Source organism: Triturus cristatus, chromosome 6 (genome assembly GCF_964204655.1).
Source record: "Triturus cristatus chromosome 6, aTriCri1.1, whole genome shotgun sequence".
In the NCBI taxonomy this organism is placed as follows: domain Eukaryota; kingdom Metazoa; phylum Chordata; class Amphibia; order Caudata; family Salamandridae; genus Triturus; species Triturus cristatus.
In genome coordinates, this window is record NC_140589.1 from 1676234581 (window position 1) to 1676247843 (window position 13263).

A 13263-nucleotide genomic window follows, 5' to 3' on the forward strand; every position below is an offset into this window, starting at 1 on the left:
TCATGTGGAAAGGATTCTCCCCCCCCCCCTTTACGATACAAAGACAATGTCAACTATAAAGCAAATTATAAAATCATTTTCACAAAGTGAGAGTAGTTATGCCCACTTAGACGTAAGGAGGAGGCAGCGCTATGACTGCTTAGACTTGACTGTATACAGGCGTGCAACACCCATTGGACTCACAGGGCTTCAGCCCCCCCCCCCCCCCCCCCGTGTGTGGCAGCCCGGGATGAGACACCTTCCCGGGCAAAAAAGCAGCCGCACCCGAGTACTTCACAGGTCTTTAAAAGACCATTTGCATGTTAATGAGGCCTTACTGTTGTTTCACCCCTTATAAGAGCCCCTGCGGCTCCACTCTGCCTATTGCTTAAAGTTCAGCCCCCCATCCCCCGAAATTTTTGCTCAGCCCCCCCCCCCCCCCCCCGAAATTTGGGTCTAGTTGCGCCTTTGTCTGTATATATATTCTGTTGGTGCTTACCTATATCGATGGGACTTCTCGTTTTTTCTCTCACAGATCCATGGTCTTTTTTTTTTTTACTTTAAGGCATTGCTTTTGTAAAATTGCTGCCGTTTAATTAAAGTGAGAAAGAGAAAACGTATTCTGAAGTCTCCGGTTCCGTTATAAGAATCTATCAAATGTATTTCAAACTTTTGCTCCATATTAAGAGTCGTTGATCCCCACACACATCCTCCATCTTACAGAAATCGTTATCCCAGTTGGGGGGGGGGGGGGGGGGGGGGGGGAGAAAGAAAAAAAAACACAGAACAAGTTTTTTTTTTTTAAACCCCTAGTTCGAACACTCGGATAATCTACTTTAGTCACCGGAAATGCCTATCCCACGGTCCTGTTCACTTCACAAAATATCCACCCAGCAGTTTTCAACTGGACTGTGGAAATGAACTCCTTGTGTAACGTAACCGGTGCTCATGTAAAGCGCTCCAATACCTTCGGGTCGAGTTCGCGCTAGAATACTGCAAAAAAAAAAAAAAAGCACAGGCGTTCTAGGTTTAGGCAAGTAACAACCAAGCGGGTGATGAGCGGAGATGCTTCTCCTGGTCCCAAGCCCTCCGGGGCTAGCTCAGTCACCTCCGGAATACAAACTGAGCTCCCTGCCAGCTCAGGCCCCCTCACTCCCGGAGCAGGGCTGCTGCTGTCCAAGCACACATGCGGACGGAATTCCTCCTAAGAGATAGAAAGCGGCTGACAAAGCTCGGTGTGTCCTGCAGTACTGACCAAAGCTCCTTTCCTCGGCTGCCTGCGATGAGCGGCAGCAGCGCACAGACCGACGGACAGGAACAACCAGGAGCTGGAAAGCGGCACCCAGTAACTACCTCAGACAGCATAACAGAAAGCAAACGGACCTCAGCCACCACCACCCCGCCTCTGTTCTGACGTTCCTGCTGTGCGTAAAGGGGCGTCGTTTATGAGCGTAACCGAGCGCCGCCTGCAGCAGCACCACCGCGACTCCATGTTTAACTTTCCCCACCTCCCAGAGACCCAGAGCCGGCCAGGCGCGGGGCTGCCCCTTACTCACACCTAACACACCGCAGCCCCACCATGCCTGGCATGATGGACAAGGGGATTGAGTTCCTGGGGAGGACCCGACCCAACGGCGCCAAAAGCCCCTCCAACGGGCTCATGAGCGACGAGAGCGGCAGCGACGACGAGCACGGTGGGAGCCTCGAACGCTGTGAAAGAGAGGTCATGGAGGGCTGTGTGGGGGAGAAAAAGAATGCCCATCAGGCTCATCCCCTTGCTTTTGTCTTTCTAGATGTCGGGATGAGAGTGGGAGCTGATTACCAAGCTCGGATTCCGGATTACGATCCCGGTAATTTATGTTCCTTACCAGACTCTTGCGCCTGTGGTAGCCTCGGTAGCAGTGTCTGCACTGGCAGATTTTGGGAATGCTTAAACTGTTATAAAGTCAATCTTTATGATGTTATTCACTATCCACATGTATTGTGAACATGTGTATGTTTTTATAAGATTTTTCGTTTCGCTGGAGAAAAATATATTTAATAAAAGAAGAAGCGAATTCAGCCCACTCTTTAGGAACGGTGAGCTGCCCAGGGTCATGTTGTGTTCAACTAGCATCCTTGGTCGAGCGCATTGTATTTCTAAGCCCTAGCCTTCTTGGGTTTTTCTCCGTTCTTTGCCTGATAGGCAGAGAATGTTGTGTTAAGGCGCCTCTGCTCCGTACTGCGGTAGCCTCGAACGTACACAATGCAATTCACAGCGAAAGCGTTTCGTGTGCTCATGTGGGAATGCAGTTTACGAGGGAACACATAGGACTTTATTTCGATGGCACTTCTACATTTTCCAGCTCTCGCTACCTTTGTAAGTGTGTGATTGTAAACATCAGCTGGAGGTATCCTCGCACAGTGAACATGGCAAGTAGGCTAGGCATGTCCACTGTGCTATGGCAGACTTCACAAGAGGCCAGCAACCAATGGGAGTCGGAGCGCTGACCACGTGACAACCCCAATGCTTTCATTTCAAACATTTCAAAAGAACAGCGCTGACTATTGTTTGCAGTCCATGTGCCTTGAATCTGCGACCAGGGTTGAGAAGAGTCGCATCGATTGTTATTTCGACCAGAACGAGCGCTAGAAATGCCAATAAGTCATCTTTTTTAAAAATATGATTTTGTATGAGTGGTTGTGTCTATAGGTGCCTGGGTGAAGGCGAGAGCGTATCAGGGGGCAATCCAATGCAAGTATAAGGAAGTGCGCGGGCAAATGGGTTATTGACCCAGTTCAAAGCAGAATGAATGGGCGAGTCGTAGGGTGCTTGTGTGAATTAATGCACGAAAAAGGGAATGTATGGATGAATGATGTATGCACAAATGGATGAATGAGAGTGCATGAATGAGTGAAAAACAAGTGACAGTGTGGCTGGATGAATGCTTAAGACTGAGGGAGGCCAGGATGTTGTAGTTTGGTGTCATCTACTCGTGAGAGGTGCCTGCGCTCTGCCAGTACTCATTAACTAATACTTTAGCCTTGTGCCCAGTCATTCATTTTTTCATTCATTCGTACGTACGTGACCTGCACATGCAGCTACTCGTTCACCAATTGACTTGTTTTCACAGTCTCCTATTCTGCCTGTGTTACCCCTGGATAGGTTGTCTATTGTAACCACATGGGCTAGTGTTTCAGAATCCACATGGGCCAGGGTTTTGGAATTTGACATGTGTTTCATTTATTTCCCACCTTTCTTGCAGTTGAGCAATACAGAATTTTTGATCCTTCTTTTGAGGCCAGGTTAGCGCTGAAAATTCGGGAAATAAAACACAAAATAAAAACACACGACTAACCTCTTCAAATGCCCCTTTGCTCTTCGTAGATCTGACATAGAACTAGATTAGCCTGTTTGACTATTTCTTGTAATTGTGAAAAATAAAGGTGCATAAAAAAACATTTACAGACTCTGGGTCAGCCCCTACAATAGAGTTGCTCAGTTGTTAACTTAATCATATTTGGAAGCAGTTTGCAGCAGGGAACACAAGCTCGAAGAGGAGAAGTTGCCCGAGATGTCCTAAGTTCATGGTTCTCCCCTGCAGGCTAGACAGAATTCTGGGAGTAGGTAAAACAAGCATTTGCAATGCAAAAGGTCACGCATTTGGGAGAGTTTAAGCTATTGGCATTGCAAATGACAATGCCCTTTATTTATATGTTTTGATATTTAACACATAATTAAAAGGCATTGTCATTTACAATGCCAAATCAAATCAAATCAAATAAGCTTTAATTCGGTTTGTACAAATACAACCATATAAGCTGAACAGATTAAAAATACATTAAATAACATGAAATATAATTCGACAAAATCATGGACAGGTAATTGTACCTATACAAGCCCTAACTTAACTGGCATTGAATGGTGAGTCATAATTAATATATCCAAAAATATACATATTTAGAAGAATAATACATTGTAAAATTAAGTCATTTAAAATCTTTTGTCAATAGCTATAACCATGTAGGTGAGGGAAGTAGATGGCTAACATAAAGTGACTCGTGCATAAAAATGAGTCCAACTCATTATAATAAAGTGACTGATGCATAAAATAGATTATTCCATGAATGACTTATACATAACTATAACATCAAGGTAAAATACAATTTGACATTTATCATTTAGCAGATAGTTATGGATTTCCTAGCGGCTCTGCATTTTATAATATATAGTGCTACATGGAAACAAATGTCCCAGCTCTCTAAGGAACAGAGTAGGTTCATGGCATCAGCTGTTAAGCGAATGTTATATTTTAAAAGGATCGGTTTCAGATAAAATTTCCTCAAGAATATATAAAATTTACAAAATAACAGGAAATGGCAACAACTTTGTTTGGAGACATTGTCACATGGGCATACTTTGCTAGAACCAGCCCCAATCACAGGGAATGATACGAGATGGTGTACGGTACCCAGTCTTAAACGTACAAGAACATATCGGTGTGATTTCCTGGTCACTTCCACCAAATATGTCTGAAGGCCTTTTTTTAGGTTAAGCTGCCTATAAAATACAGAAGTTTTATAGGTCTTAATCAATTTATTCCTTTCTTCTGTTTTATATAGAAGGAATGTATCTTTAATTTCCTTCTTGGAAGGTAGAATATCACCAACTGAATCTTTGGAGATCTTAATTCCAAATAAAATGTTATACCAAAAAATAATGTAATTCAGCCATTGAATACGAAGATGGAAATCCAGTTTAAGACAATCCTTAATTACAGACTGAGTGAACCCAGTTTCCTCTTTGTTCCATATTGAACGCCATAATAGTAAAGGGTGTAATGCAGCCAGGTCCGATAAATAATTAAGGCCTGTTTCTTGGTGAATTAAATCAGATGAGGCTGCAACTGGGACACATAACAGACGTTTAAGGAATGTATTTTCATTTGTTTGCAATTGAGCCATTGGGGAATAGCCCCATAAACCTGCTCCGTATAAGGCCGAAGAGACACATCTTGCGTTATATATGGTTAACATGTCTTTTATTCTGTAATCCCCTATTTTTGAGGCAAAACGAAAAATGCCATTAGAATTTCTAGTCATTTTGTGACCAATGTTTCCTTGCTCGTTGGACCATTTGCCATTCGCATCAAAATTGATGCCTAAATAACAAAAGGTGTCAACCGCTTGTATCTTCGAGCCTTCAAGAGAAAAGGACCGTGATGATTTAATTTTACGTCCACATATCATGGTAAAAGTTTTTAGTTTGTTAATCAGCAATTTCCTGTCATTAATAAAACCAGTAAAAACATCAATTAAACGTTGTAGACCCAGAGGAGTACGTGAAATTAGGACGGCATCGTCCGCATATAACAAAATGGGCACAACAGTGTTATCTATTTTGGGGGCATCAGCAGGGGTATTATTTAAAACCTCGGCAATTTGATTTATAAAAAGAGAAAATAAAAGGGGAGCCAATACGCACCCTTGTCTGATGCCCCTACGCACAGTGAAAAAAGGGGTTCGCTCACCCATCGGACCATAGCGCACACTACAAGAGAGTTTTTCATATATCCTAGCTAGGAAAAACACAATCTCCTTTGGCGCCCCAGATTCCAGTAATATCGACCAGAGGAGCGAATGATCCACTAAATCAAACGCACTGCTTAAGTCGGCGAAGCATAAAAACAAATTACCCCCTTTTACCACTGTATATTTGTTAATAAGTAATTCCAAATTAACACATTGTTCAATGGTCCCAATGCCCTTCCTAAAACCATATTGGACTGGAGTCAGTACATTGGATTCTTCGGCCCATGTTTCCAATCTTTTTAAAAGCACCCTACTTAGTACTTTTATTGAAGAATCAAGCAATGAAATAGGGCGATAATTGCATGCTTCCGAGCGCGAGCCCTTTTTAAAAAGTGGGACAATTAAAGATTCGGCCCATGACAATGGGAAATTACCTGTAGCAGCAGCATTAAAAATTCTTGTAAGGATTGGTGCCCAGAGATCCATTTCGTCCTTGTATAGATCAATCGGGACACCATCCGGGCCGGGGGCTTTTCCCCCTTTGCTATTTAACAAACCTTCACGCACCTCCTCAACGCTAATTGATAGTGATAATGGGGGCCAAGTAAAATTATTTATTAAAAGAGGAAAAGTTAAAACAATCTGTTCTGGGTTAAAAATTTTTGAAAAGTGCTCAATCCATTCAGTGCAATTTACATGGGACATCAACACCGGGGTGCAATCCTCTTTTACAATGCCAATAGCCGAAACCCTTGTAAAGGTGAGACATATTCTTTTGTTTAATTTTTTTAGGTCTCGCCTGGCGAACGCAGCGCAAAGCGCTGCTGTCGCCAGCGAGATCTATTGTTGCTGACTTGCCTCGGAAGTGGGACAGGAGATGGGCACGCGCAGGCTTTGGCGGGTTTGAGTTGGTGTACGCGCACGTACAGCCACGCGGTGTGCACATCTCCTGTCCCCCGGACATCCCATGTGCACCCGCAGCGTCTCTTCTCGCGCTCCCCCTTTCACTTTTGCAAGCGAGTTTCTGCTGCTCTGTCCCCACGTGAACGCAGCGCGCGCATGGCGCACTTTACCTTTCTCTCCCTCTTAGTATCAGTGATGCGCTGGCGGCCGCGCTCTCCGACACACATCAGTGTGATGGCTGTAATTTATCCAGCCCAAAACCCTCATCTGTCCAGGATCACCGAATGCGCGGCAGCCTCGCCAATCTACCCCACCGTGCGCGAGTCCGCCGATTGTCTGCCATAACCCCTGCTGAAGCACTGCCCGGCCACCGCGCCGCCCAGTCCCGCAGCCAAAAGTAGAGATGCGCCCCTGCCCCAATGCGATTTTTTTTTTTTCCCCCCCACGTCCTCCGCCTCCCCTCCCCCCTCCATACACCGCGCAACCACTATGTGCTCCTGCTCCAAACCCCCACACCCCTGTGCCCTCCGCTTCCTCCACCACCGCTCCCATCCGTGTCCGGGGCGACTGTGGGGGCAAACCTCATGTACCACATTGTTGCAGCCATTGATGCACTAATACACTCCGAAACCCAAAACACATCATTTTTTTCGACACCTTAGGCCCAGGCCCTACCCATTTCCTACCCATTTCCTATCTCAAAGTCGACTGCATAAATTTGCTTTACCTCTTCTACTTCTTTTTCTCTTCTCCATTTTGCCACCTTCGCTTTAGGAAGCTCTTTCTTTCCAGAAACCACAAGGAAGCTGGCGCTGTTGCAACTGCATCAGTTCTCTCACCGCATGCTCGCATTTAGTATACTTCGCTGGCTGCGAGAAACGTTTCTGGTAGATCTCCCTGTGCGTGCCCCGGAAGTGTGTGCAACGGCATTCCGGAACAGGAGGGAGCCTCGGGTCCTTCCCGCTGAAGCGGCTGAGCCAAGATGTGCTCCAGAGGATGAATGAGGAGGCAACGTGAGAGAGTATGAGAGGTGAGAAGGGGCAGAGGGTGCGCAGGGAGCATTTCAAATCCTTTTATCTTTCGTATGTAAAGACATACAGCATTTATAAAGTTCTCTCTCAGTCTCAAGTATGCTTAGCTGTATTGTCTATGGCGTAATTAACTATTAGTCTTATTTTATATAATTTTATATGACGACCTAGCCTACTTCAACTTACATTGTTTCCAGCTGTGATGCTTATTAAAACATAGTCCATTTTCCCTTTCTGTTCTTTTTCTATCAGAAGTGCTGACCTGTTCTTCTTTCTGCTTCTGATATATTTGTAGCTTTATTGTCAATGACGTCATAGTCCTCATTCAGCTTCTATTTTACATTATTGCATATGACAATATAGTGCAATTTCAACTTCTAGCATTTGTACCCCTTTTGTACTATGATGTCACAGGCGTGTATCAACGTCCTTTTAAATTATTGCGAATGAACATCTGGTCTGCTCTAAAGTTCTAGTTTTCTTTTCGTTGTTGTGTATACCGTCATTGCCCTCATTCAACTTATGTTTTATTTGTATTGTAGTTTTAATTAAGCTAGTATTTGTATTATCTTCTTAAAATGACAACTGACTTAAATACAATTTATTTTATCCACTACGTATAAATTGCTAGGTAGTGATGAAGCCTGTCCGCTATCTGTTGTCCCTTATTAAAATCTAATTAAAAACAGTAAAAGTTTCTTGGTTACATATTTCTTCCAGTTCTGGCCTCACAAAGTGCGTCACAAAAATTGTTGCATCGCTGTGAACAGTAACATGCGGTAGATTAAAAATCAAAGTTTCCTGAAAGTAAAAACAGATTATGTCGTTAATCTGCGGACGATGCCGTCAGGGAGCTCGTTAATGCACTCACTTATGTCAGCATCTGATGTGAATAAAACACACCCTGGGTTTTAAAGACCATAAACTCGCCACGTGGAGCCCCTCGGAGAGGCTTCGGCTCGTAGAAGTCACCTTCGCGGCAGGTTTGGGCGGTGATCGGAGCCCTCCACCCGGACAATAAGTGGACAAACCTCGTCTAGGTGTCAATGTTTTTATTCAGCTCAGGGCTTTTTCCTCGGTACATCTCAGATGTTTCCTTGGAGCCAGACTGTAATAACAAAGTGCAGTGTTTGGAAGGATGTTGTTGCTCGTTTTTGTTACCCCCTTTTTGACTCTGCCCCGTACCATGTCTTAAGAAAACAAGCATTTGCAATGCAATAGGTCCCGCATTACTGAATGTTTGAGCTATTTGTGTTGCATTATTATTAGCAATGCCAATAGCTCAGACTTTAATAGTGCGAGACCTATTGCATTGCAAATACTTGTTTTATACAGCAGTGTAATTCATAAAACAGAATATATACACAAAAAAAGAAGTGGCCGCCATTGTCCCGGGTTGCTTAGAAAGTGAAGGCACGCCAGGTGTTGCAGGAAAAGCAGGTCGTGCGTGCAGTAGGAGAAATTATTTAAAGAAATTAGTGCTTATAGATTAAAAAAGACTCACCGTGTAACGACAGAAGTAAAAGGGCCAGTCCTCATGGGAGGTTACGAATCTAGACAAGGCGGTACTAAGGAGGGACTAACTAGCCTAATAACGAATCGGAGGCCAGCATTTATGAAGGACAATGACACAAGCCAATGACAAATATTGGCAGAGAGTGGTCTGGGCTTCTGTTCCATACTCCAATACAGCATGCCTCGCAGAGTAGGTCATGCGCTGCCCGAGCTCGACCTAAAAAATCTGACTTTGCCCTTTGGTTCACACCAAGCAAATACTCTCAAACGCCCTTCACTTAGAAAGGGGTCAGTCCCCTGAGGGATCAGGTTGATTGTACTCACTCACATACAATGGTTTACACCAGCTTGCATCATGGGAGCGCCACACTTAGAAGAGACCCATCGATGAGAGGGCAGGCTGGCAGTGACATCCCCTTTATCAGCAGTGAAGAGAAGCAGAGGTACAGGAGCTGATACTGCTCATATGACGTCCCAGGAGTATATATGGTGAGGGGGTAAAGAAGAAGACTGCTGAAGATCACCTTCAGAAACAAACTGATCTGGATTTTAGTGTAATAAATCACAATGGCAAATCTATAGTGTTTCTTGAAAGTCAAACGCAGCAGACATAGTGGTACAGCACATACATTTGTTAGGGCCTTGCAGAAGAGGTCTCCATAAATGATCATGGCAGATATTCCTGATGGGAAGAAGAGACAGAAGTCACCAGATTGAGCCCAGTGACAAAGCAGAAGCTTCTCCAATTAACATATTCAAAGGTCTCTTCAGTTCTGACAGTGGGACAGCAGGCTTACATCGACAACTATTCTCTAGGAGGGTATGTATTGCTGCTGTGTGTAATTGCTGCACCCTTTATTATCTAAGTACAGTAACATCAGGGATAACGATCACTGGCATCTCTGGAAACGTCACATATCACATCACCATTGACGGCATCAATGACTTCGTTGAAGCTGCAAATGACTCCCTTGTCAGCACCTAAATTCTAACAGAGGATATAGAGCCATGTTTCTGAGCATTCACTTCAATGACCTCTGTATACTTGTCAGATGTCATATCCTGGACCCTGAACTCACTTCCAATGTCCTAATGCTGCATACAGTAAAAGGAGAGGCACTGTAGCCTCATAAAAAAAAATGGTGTCTCAACAACGCTTCCTACATTCCATAGGTTAGAAGTCCCACGTGAGGCTATTTACTAAATACCATAAAACCTTTCTTTTTAATCGCAAAACGTTCTGCAAAGTTCAGTGGCATAGCTACAGCTTTTGCCATCCGGGGCGGTACCTGAGTTTGCTGCCCAGTGACGCTGGTGCAGGCAACAGCAAGGGGGCGGGAGGGTTGTTAGTCGACAGACAACAACGAGAATTGTTCACCTCCGCCACCCCCAAATAAAGTGCCAACCGCTCCTTCCCACTCCCAGCTATGTCACTTGCAAAGTTAACATATTACATTGAACCAAGAATCACCTGCTAGTCAAGCATGAGCACGCATTAAACCAAATGAATGCCTTAAGGTAGCAATAATCAAGGACACTTATGGACCACAGGCAGATGATGTTCCCATCCTGAATCCCTGGTAGTCAGTCAGGGGTTCATGCTGTGAAGATAAACTGTGTGATATTGGGAAACTCAAATTTGCTTTTTCTGTTGCTTTCTGTAATGCAGCATGTAATTTGCATTATAACAATTTTTTTTTGTTGTATATGGCATTCAGCCTTAATATTAGGTAAGCATCTTCAAATCTTTAATGACACAAAGCATTCATTTTTCTCAAACGTCATGTGGAGTATTTTCATGAGGGTCTGAGCGGTGCCAGCGGCAGGAACTCTTTCTGGCTATTTTGGAAGCGACCATTGAAACCGGAGCGCAACTGTTTGTGTCTGCCGTACTAATGAACTTGTTCCTCTGAAAGTGACAGCTACTTTAGTGAGGAAGAGAGAAAAATGCTTACCTTTTACATTTAACATGCACGTTTTTCAGTGTGCTCGATAAGAAACATCCGTGTTCTATAATATTAGTTCTTAAATATGCTCACAGTGCCGTTTCCGAGCAGTGTTGCCAGATTTTTAGACCCGTCCCAAGCCCAAAGCCGCTCAAATATAAGCCCAAAACAAGCCCAATCAGACCAGTTCCAGCCCAAAAACCAGCCCAAATTAGCAAGTCTCCAATTAAGCACAAATTGTCATCAGAAACAATTTTAACGACAAATATACATTCTATTCAATATACAGATGGTGGGAGGGTGTTAACTGGGCATCTGCCTTAATGCTATTAATTTTTAAGACCAGTTCTCACTGCGACTTCTAAGAGCCCCTGCAGCTCCACTCTGCCTATTGCTTAAAGATTCAGCCCCCCCCCCCCCCGAAATCAGCTCCAGTTCAAGCGGCAAACAGTGTGCGCCTTGGCATCAGCAACGTGGTGAAGCACGGAGTGTCAGATCCATGCCAGGACAGTGGTAAACAGACGCACGCGGTGCTGCCAGCAGGTGCGTGCGAGGTTGGGTGGCCCCTGCACGACCGTTTTCGAAGCTGGGCTGGCCTACGAACAACCGATGTGGTCAGTTTTGGTTTGGGTGTTAAAACACTCTCTTTACCTATGTCAACTTCCTGGCAATCTATCAATATTCATCACTTCCTACAAATAGGGTGACCAACTGGCAAGGGTGCAAATTCAGGACGGTGAGTGTAAAAATCCAAGACAAAGGGTCAAAATTCAGGACAAATATTCAGGACGGGAGGTCAAAATTCAGGACAAAACTTCGGGACAAAAGGTACGTTTTACAGACACATCAAAGGTGGTCGCGTAATAGTGTATAAGTAATTCCATCTATATCCAAACATTCATCCACTTGAAAACGTACGTATCTTTCCATCCATCATTTCACTCATCCATCCCTCCATCCACACTTTCACTCATCCATCCTTTCACCCTATCCATCTGTACACTCATCCATCCACTCTTCCACCCAACCATCTACTCATCCATCCAGCCATTTATCCACTCACCCATCCAGCCATCCTTTCACTTACTCATCCATCCAGTTACTCATCCTACCACCCAGTCCCCTTTTCAGTCATCCATTCATCCTCCCTTTCTCTCTTCTTTGACCCTTTCACTTAGCCATCCTTCCTTTCGCTCATTATCCATCTATTCACCCTTTCATTCATCCATTCACCCATTCACTAATCCATCCAGCCATCCACCCATCCCTTCACTTACTCACTCGCCCACCTTTTCCTCTTAATTATGAGCTGAGCCTTTGTCTGCAGAGTTGCAGACAGAAGAGGCCCATCAAGAATTTCGCCCTTGCTGTCTTCCTAAAGCAAGGGGTGGGGTGGGGGAGGGTTCACTATGCATCTGCACATAGGCAATCTGAAAAAGTGGAAGTCATGAGTCATGCTTGATGCACAGTGCCAGGCCATGAGGTGATTGTGACATGGTGTTTCCAGGGCTTTAAGAGGGATGAAAAAACTGGGGGTCTCTCCAAGGGGCGTGTCTGATGTAATTAATGGTGTTGCTTAAAACAACTAAGCTAAAAATCTGTGCTTAGCATTGTGTGTCACTGGACTGGTATTTTGCCTCTTCTGTTATTGCATCCAGATATATGCCACAACAAGTAACGTTACACCTACAACAAGCCAGAACCATTTGCTTTGTTAATGGTTGTTAGTTTCATAAAATAAAAATGCAGCAACCATGGCTTAATTGAATAGAATATTGAAACTGCACTTTTCTAAAATGATAAGACTGAAAGAATTCCCTGCCCCAATCTCCACTCTGTCTATTGCTTAAAGACTCAGCACCCCCCCCCCCAAAAAAATTCTTACCCCCCCCCCCCGCCGAAATTTGCCTCTAGCTGCACCTCTGACTCACTCACCTGAGGTCGGGGCGGGCGTCGAAGTCCGGACTCAGCAACTGGCCTGCCTGGGTGACCACCAGTGGACCACAGTGGGCGGCAGCAGCAGGGACACCACGTGCGTCCGACTCCTCATTATGTTGATTGATGAGATGATGTGTCCTGGTTTTGGGCCATCAGGAAGGACAGTCTCCGAATGTTTTGATCAGTCACCGAGAGGTGGCCTCAAAGTGCTGTCTTCAGTGAAGCTGGGGGCTCCCCGGCATGCTCTATTTAATTATCATATTCCGAACCCAAAACTCTAAGATGGCTCATGCCCCTATTTTCTCTCACAAGTGCTGATAAACGGTGACCTCGGGCAGATCTCGTATTCAGAAAGTTGTGTACCTTTGTGTGCCTTTGAAGTGAAGTGCGTGCAGTCAGTCGGTCGTCATTGGTATTTTGTATTCGATTTGTGGAGGAAA

General features: G+C 44.6%; 1 protein-coding gene across 1 annotated transcript in view; it reads left to right on the forward strand.

Moving 5' to 3' along the window:
* Positions 1-973: 973 nt before the first annotated feature.
* The window catches only part of RCOR3 (REST corepressor 3), a 372673-nt gene continuing 360383 nt past the window's right edge, over positions 974-13263 (forward strand). Inside the window, exons 1-2 of the mRNA XM_085612842.1 lie at positions 974-1673; positions 1773-1829. Coding sequence (XP_085468968.1) covers positions 1559-1673; positions 1773-1829 — 172 coding nt within the window. The 5' untranslated portion in view covers positions 974-1558. The remainder of the gene's footprint in view (positions 1674-1772; positions 1830-13263) is intronic.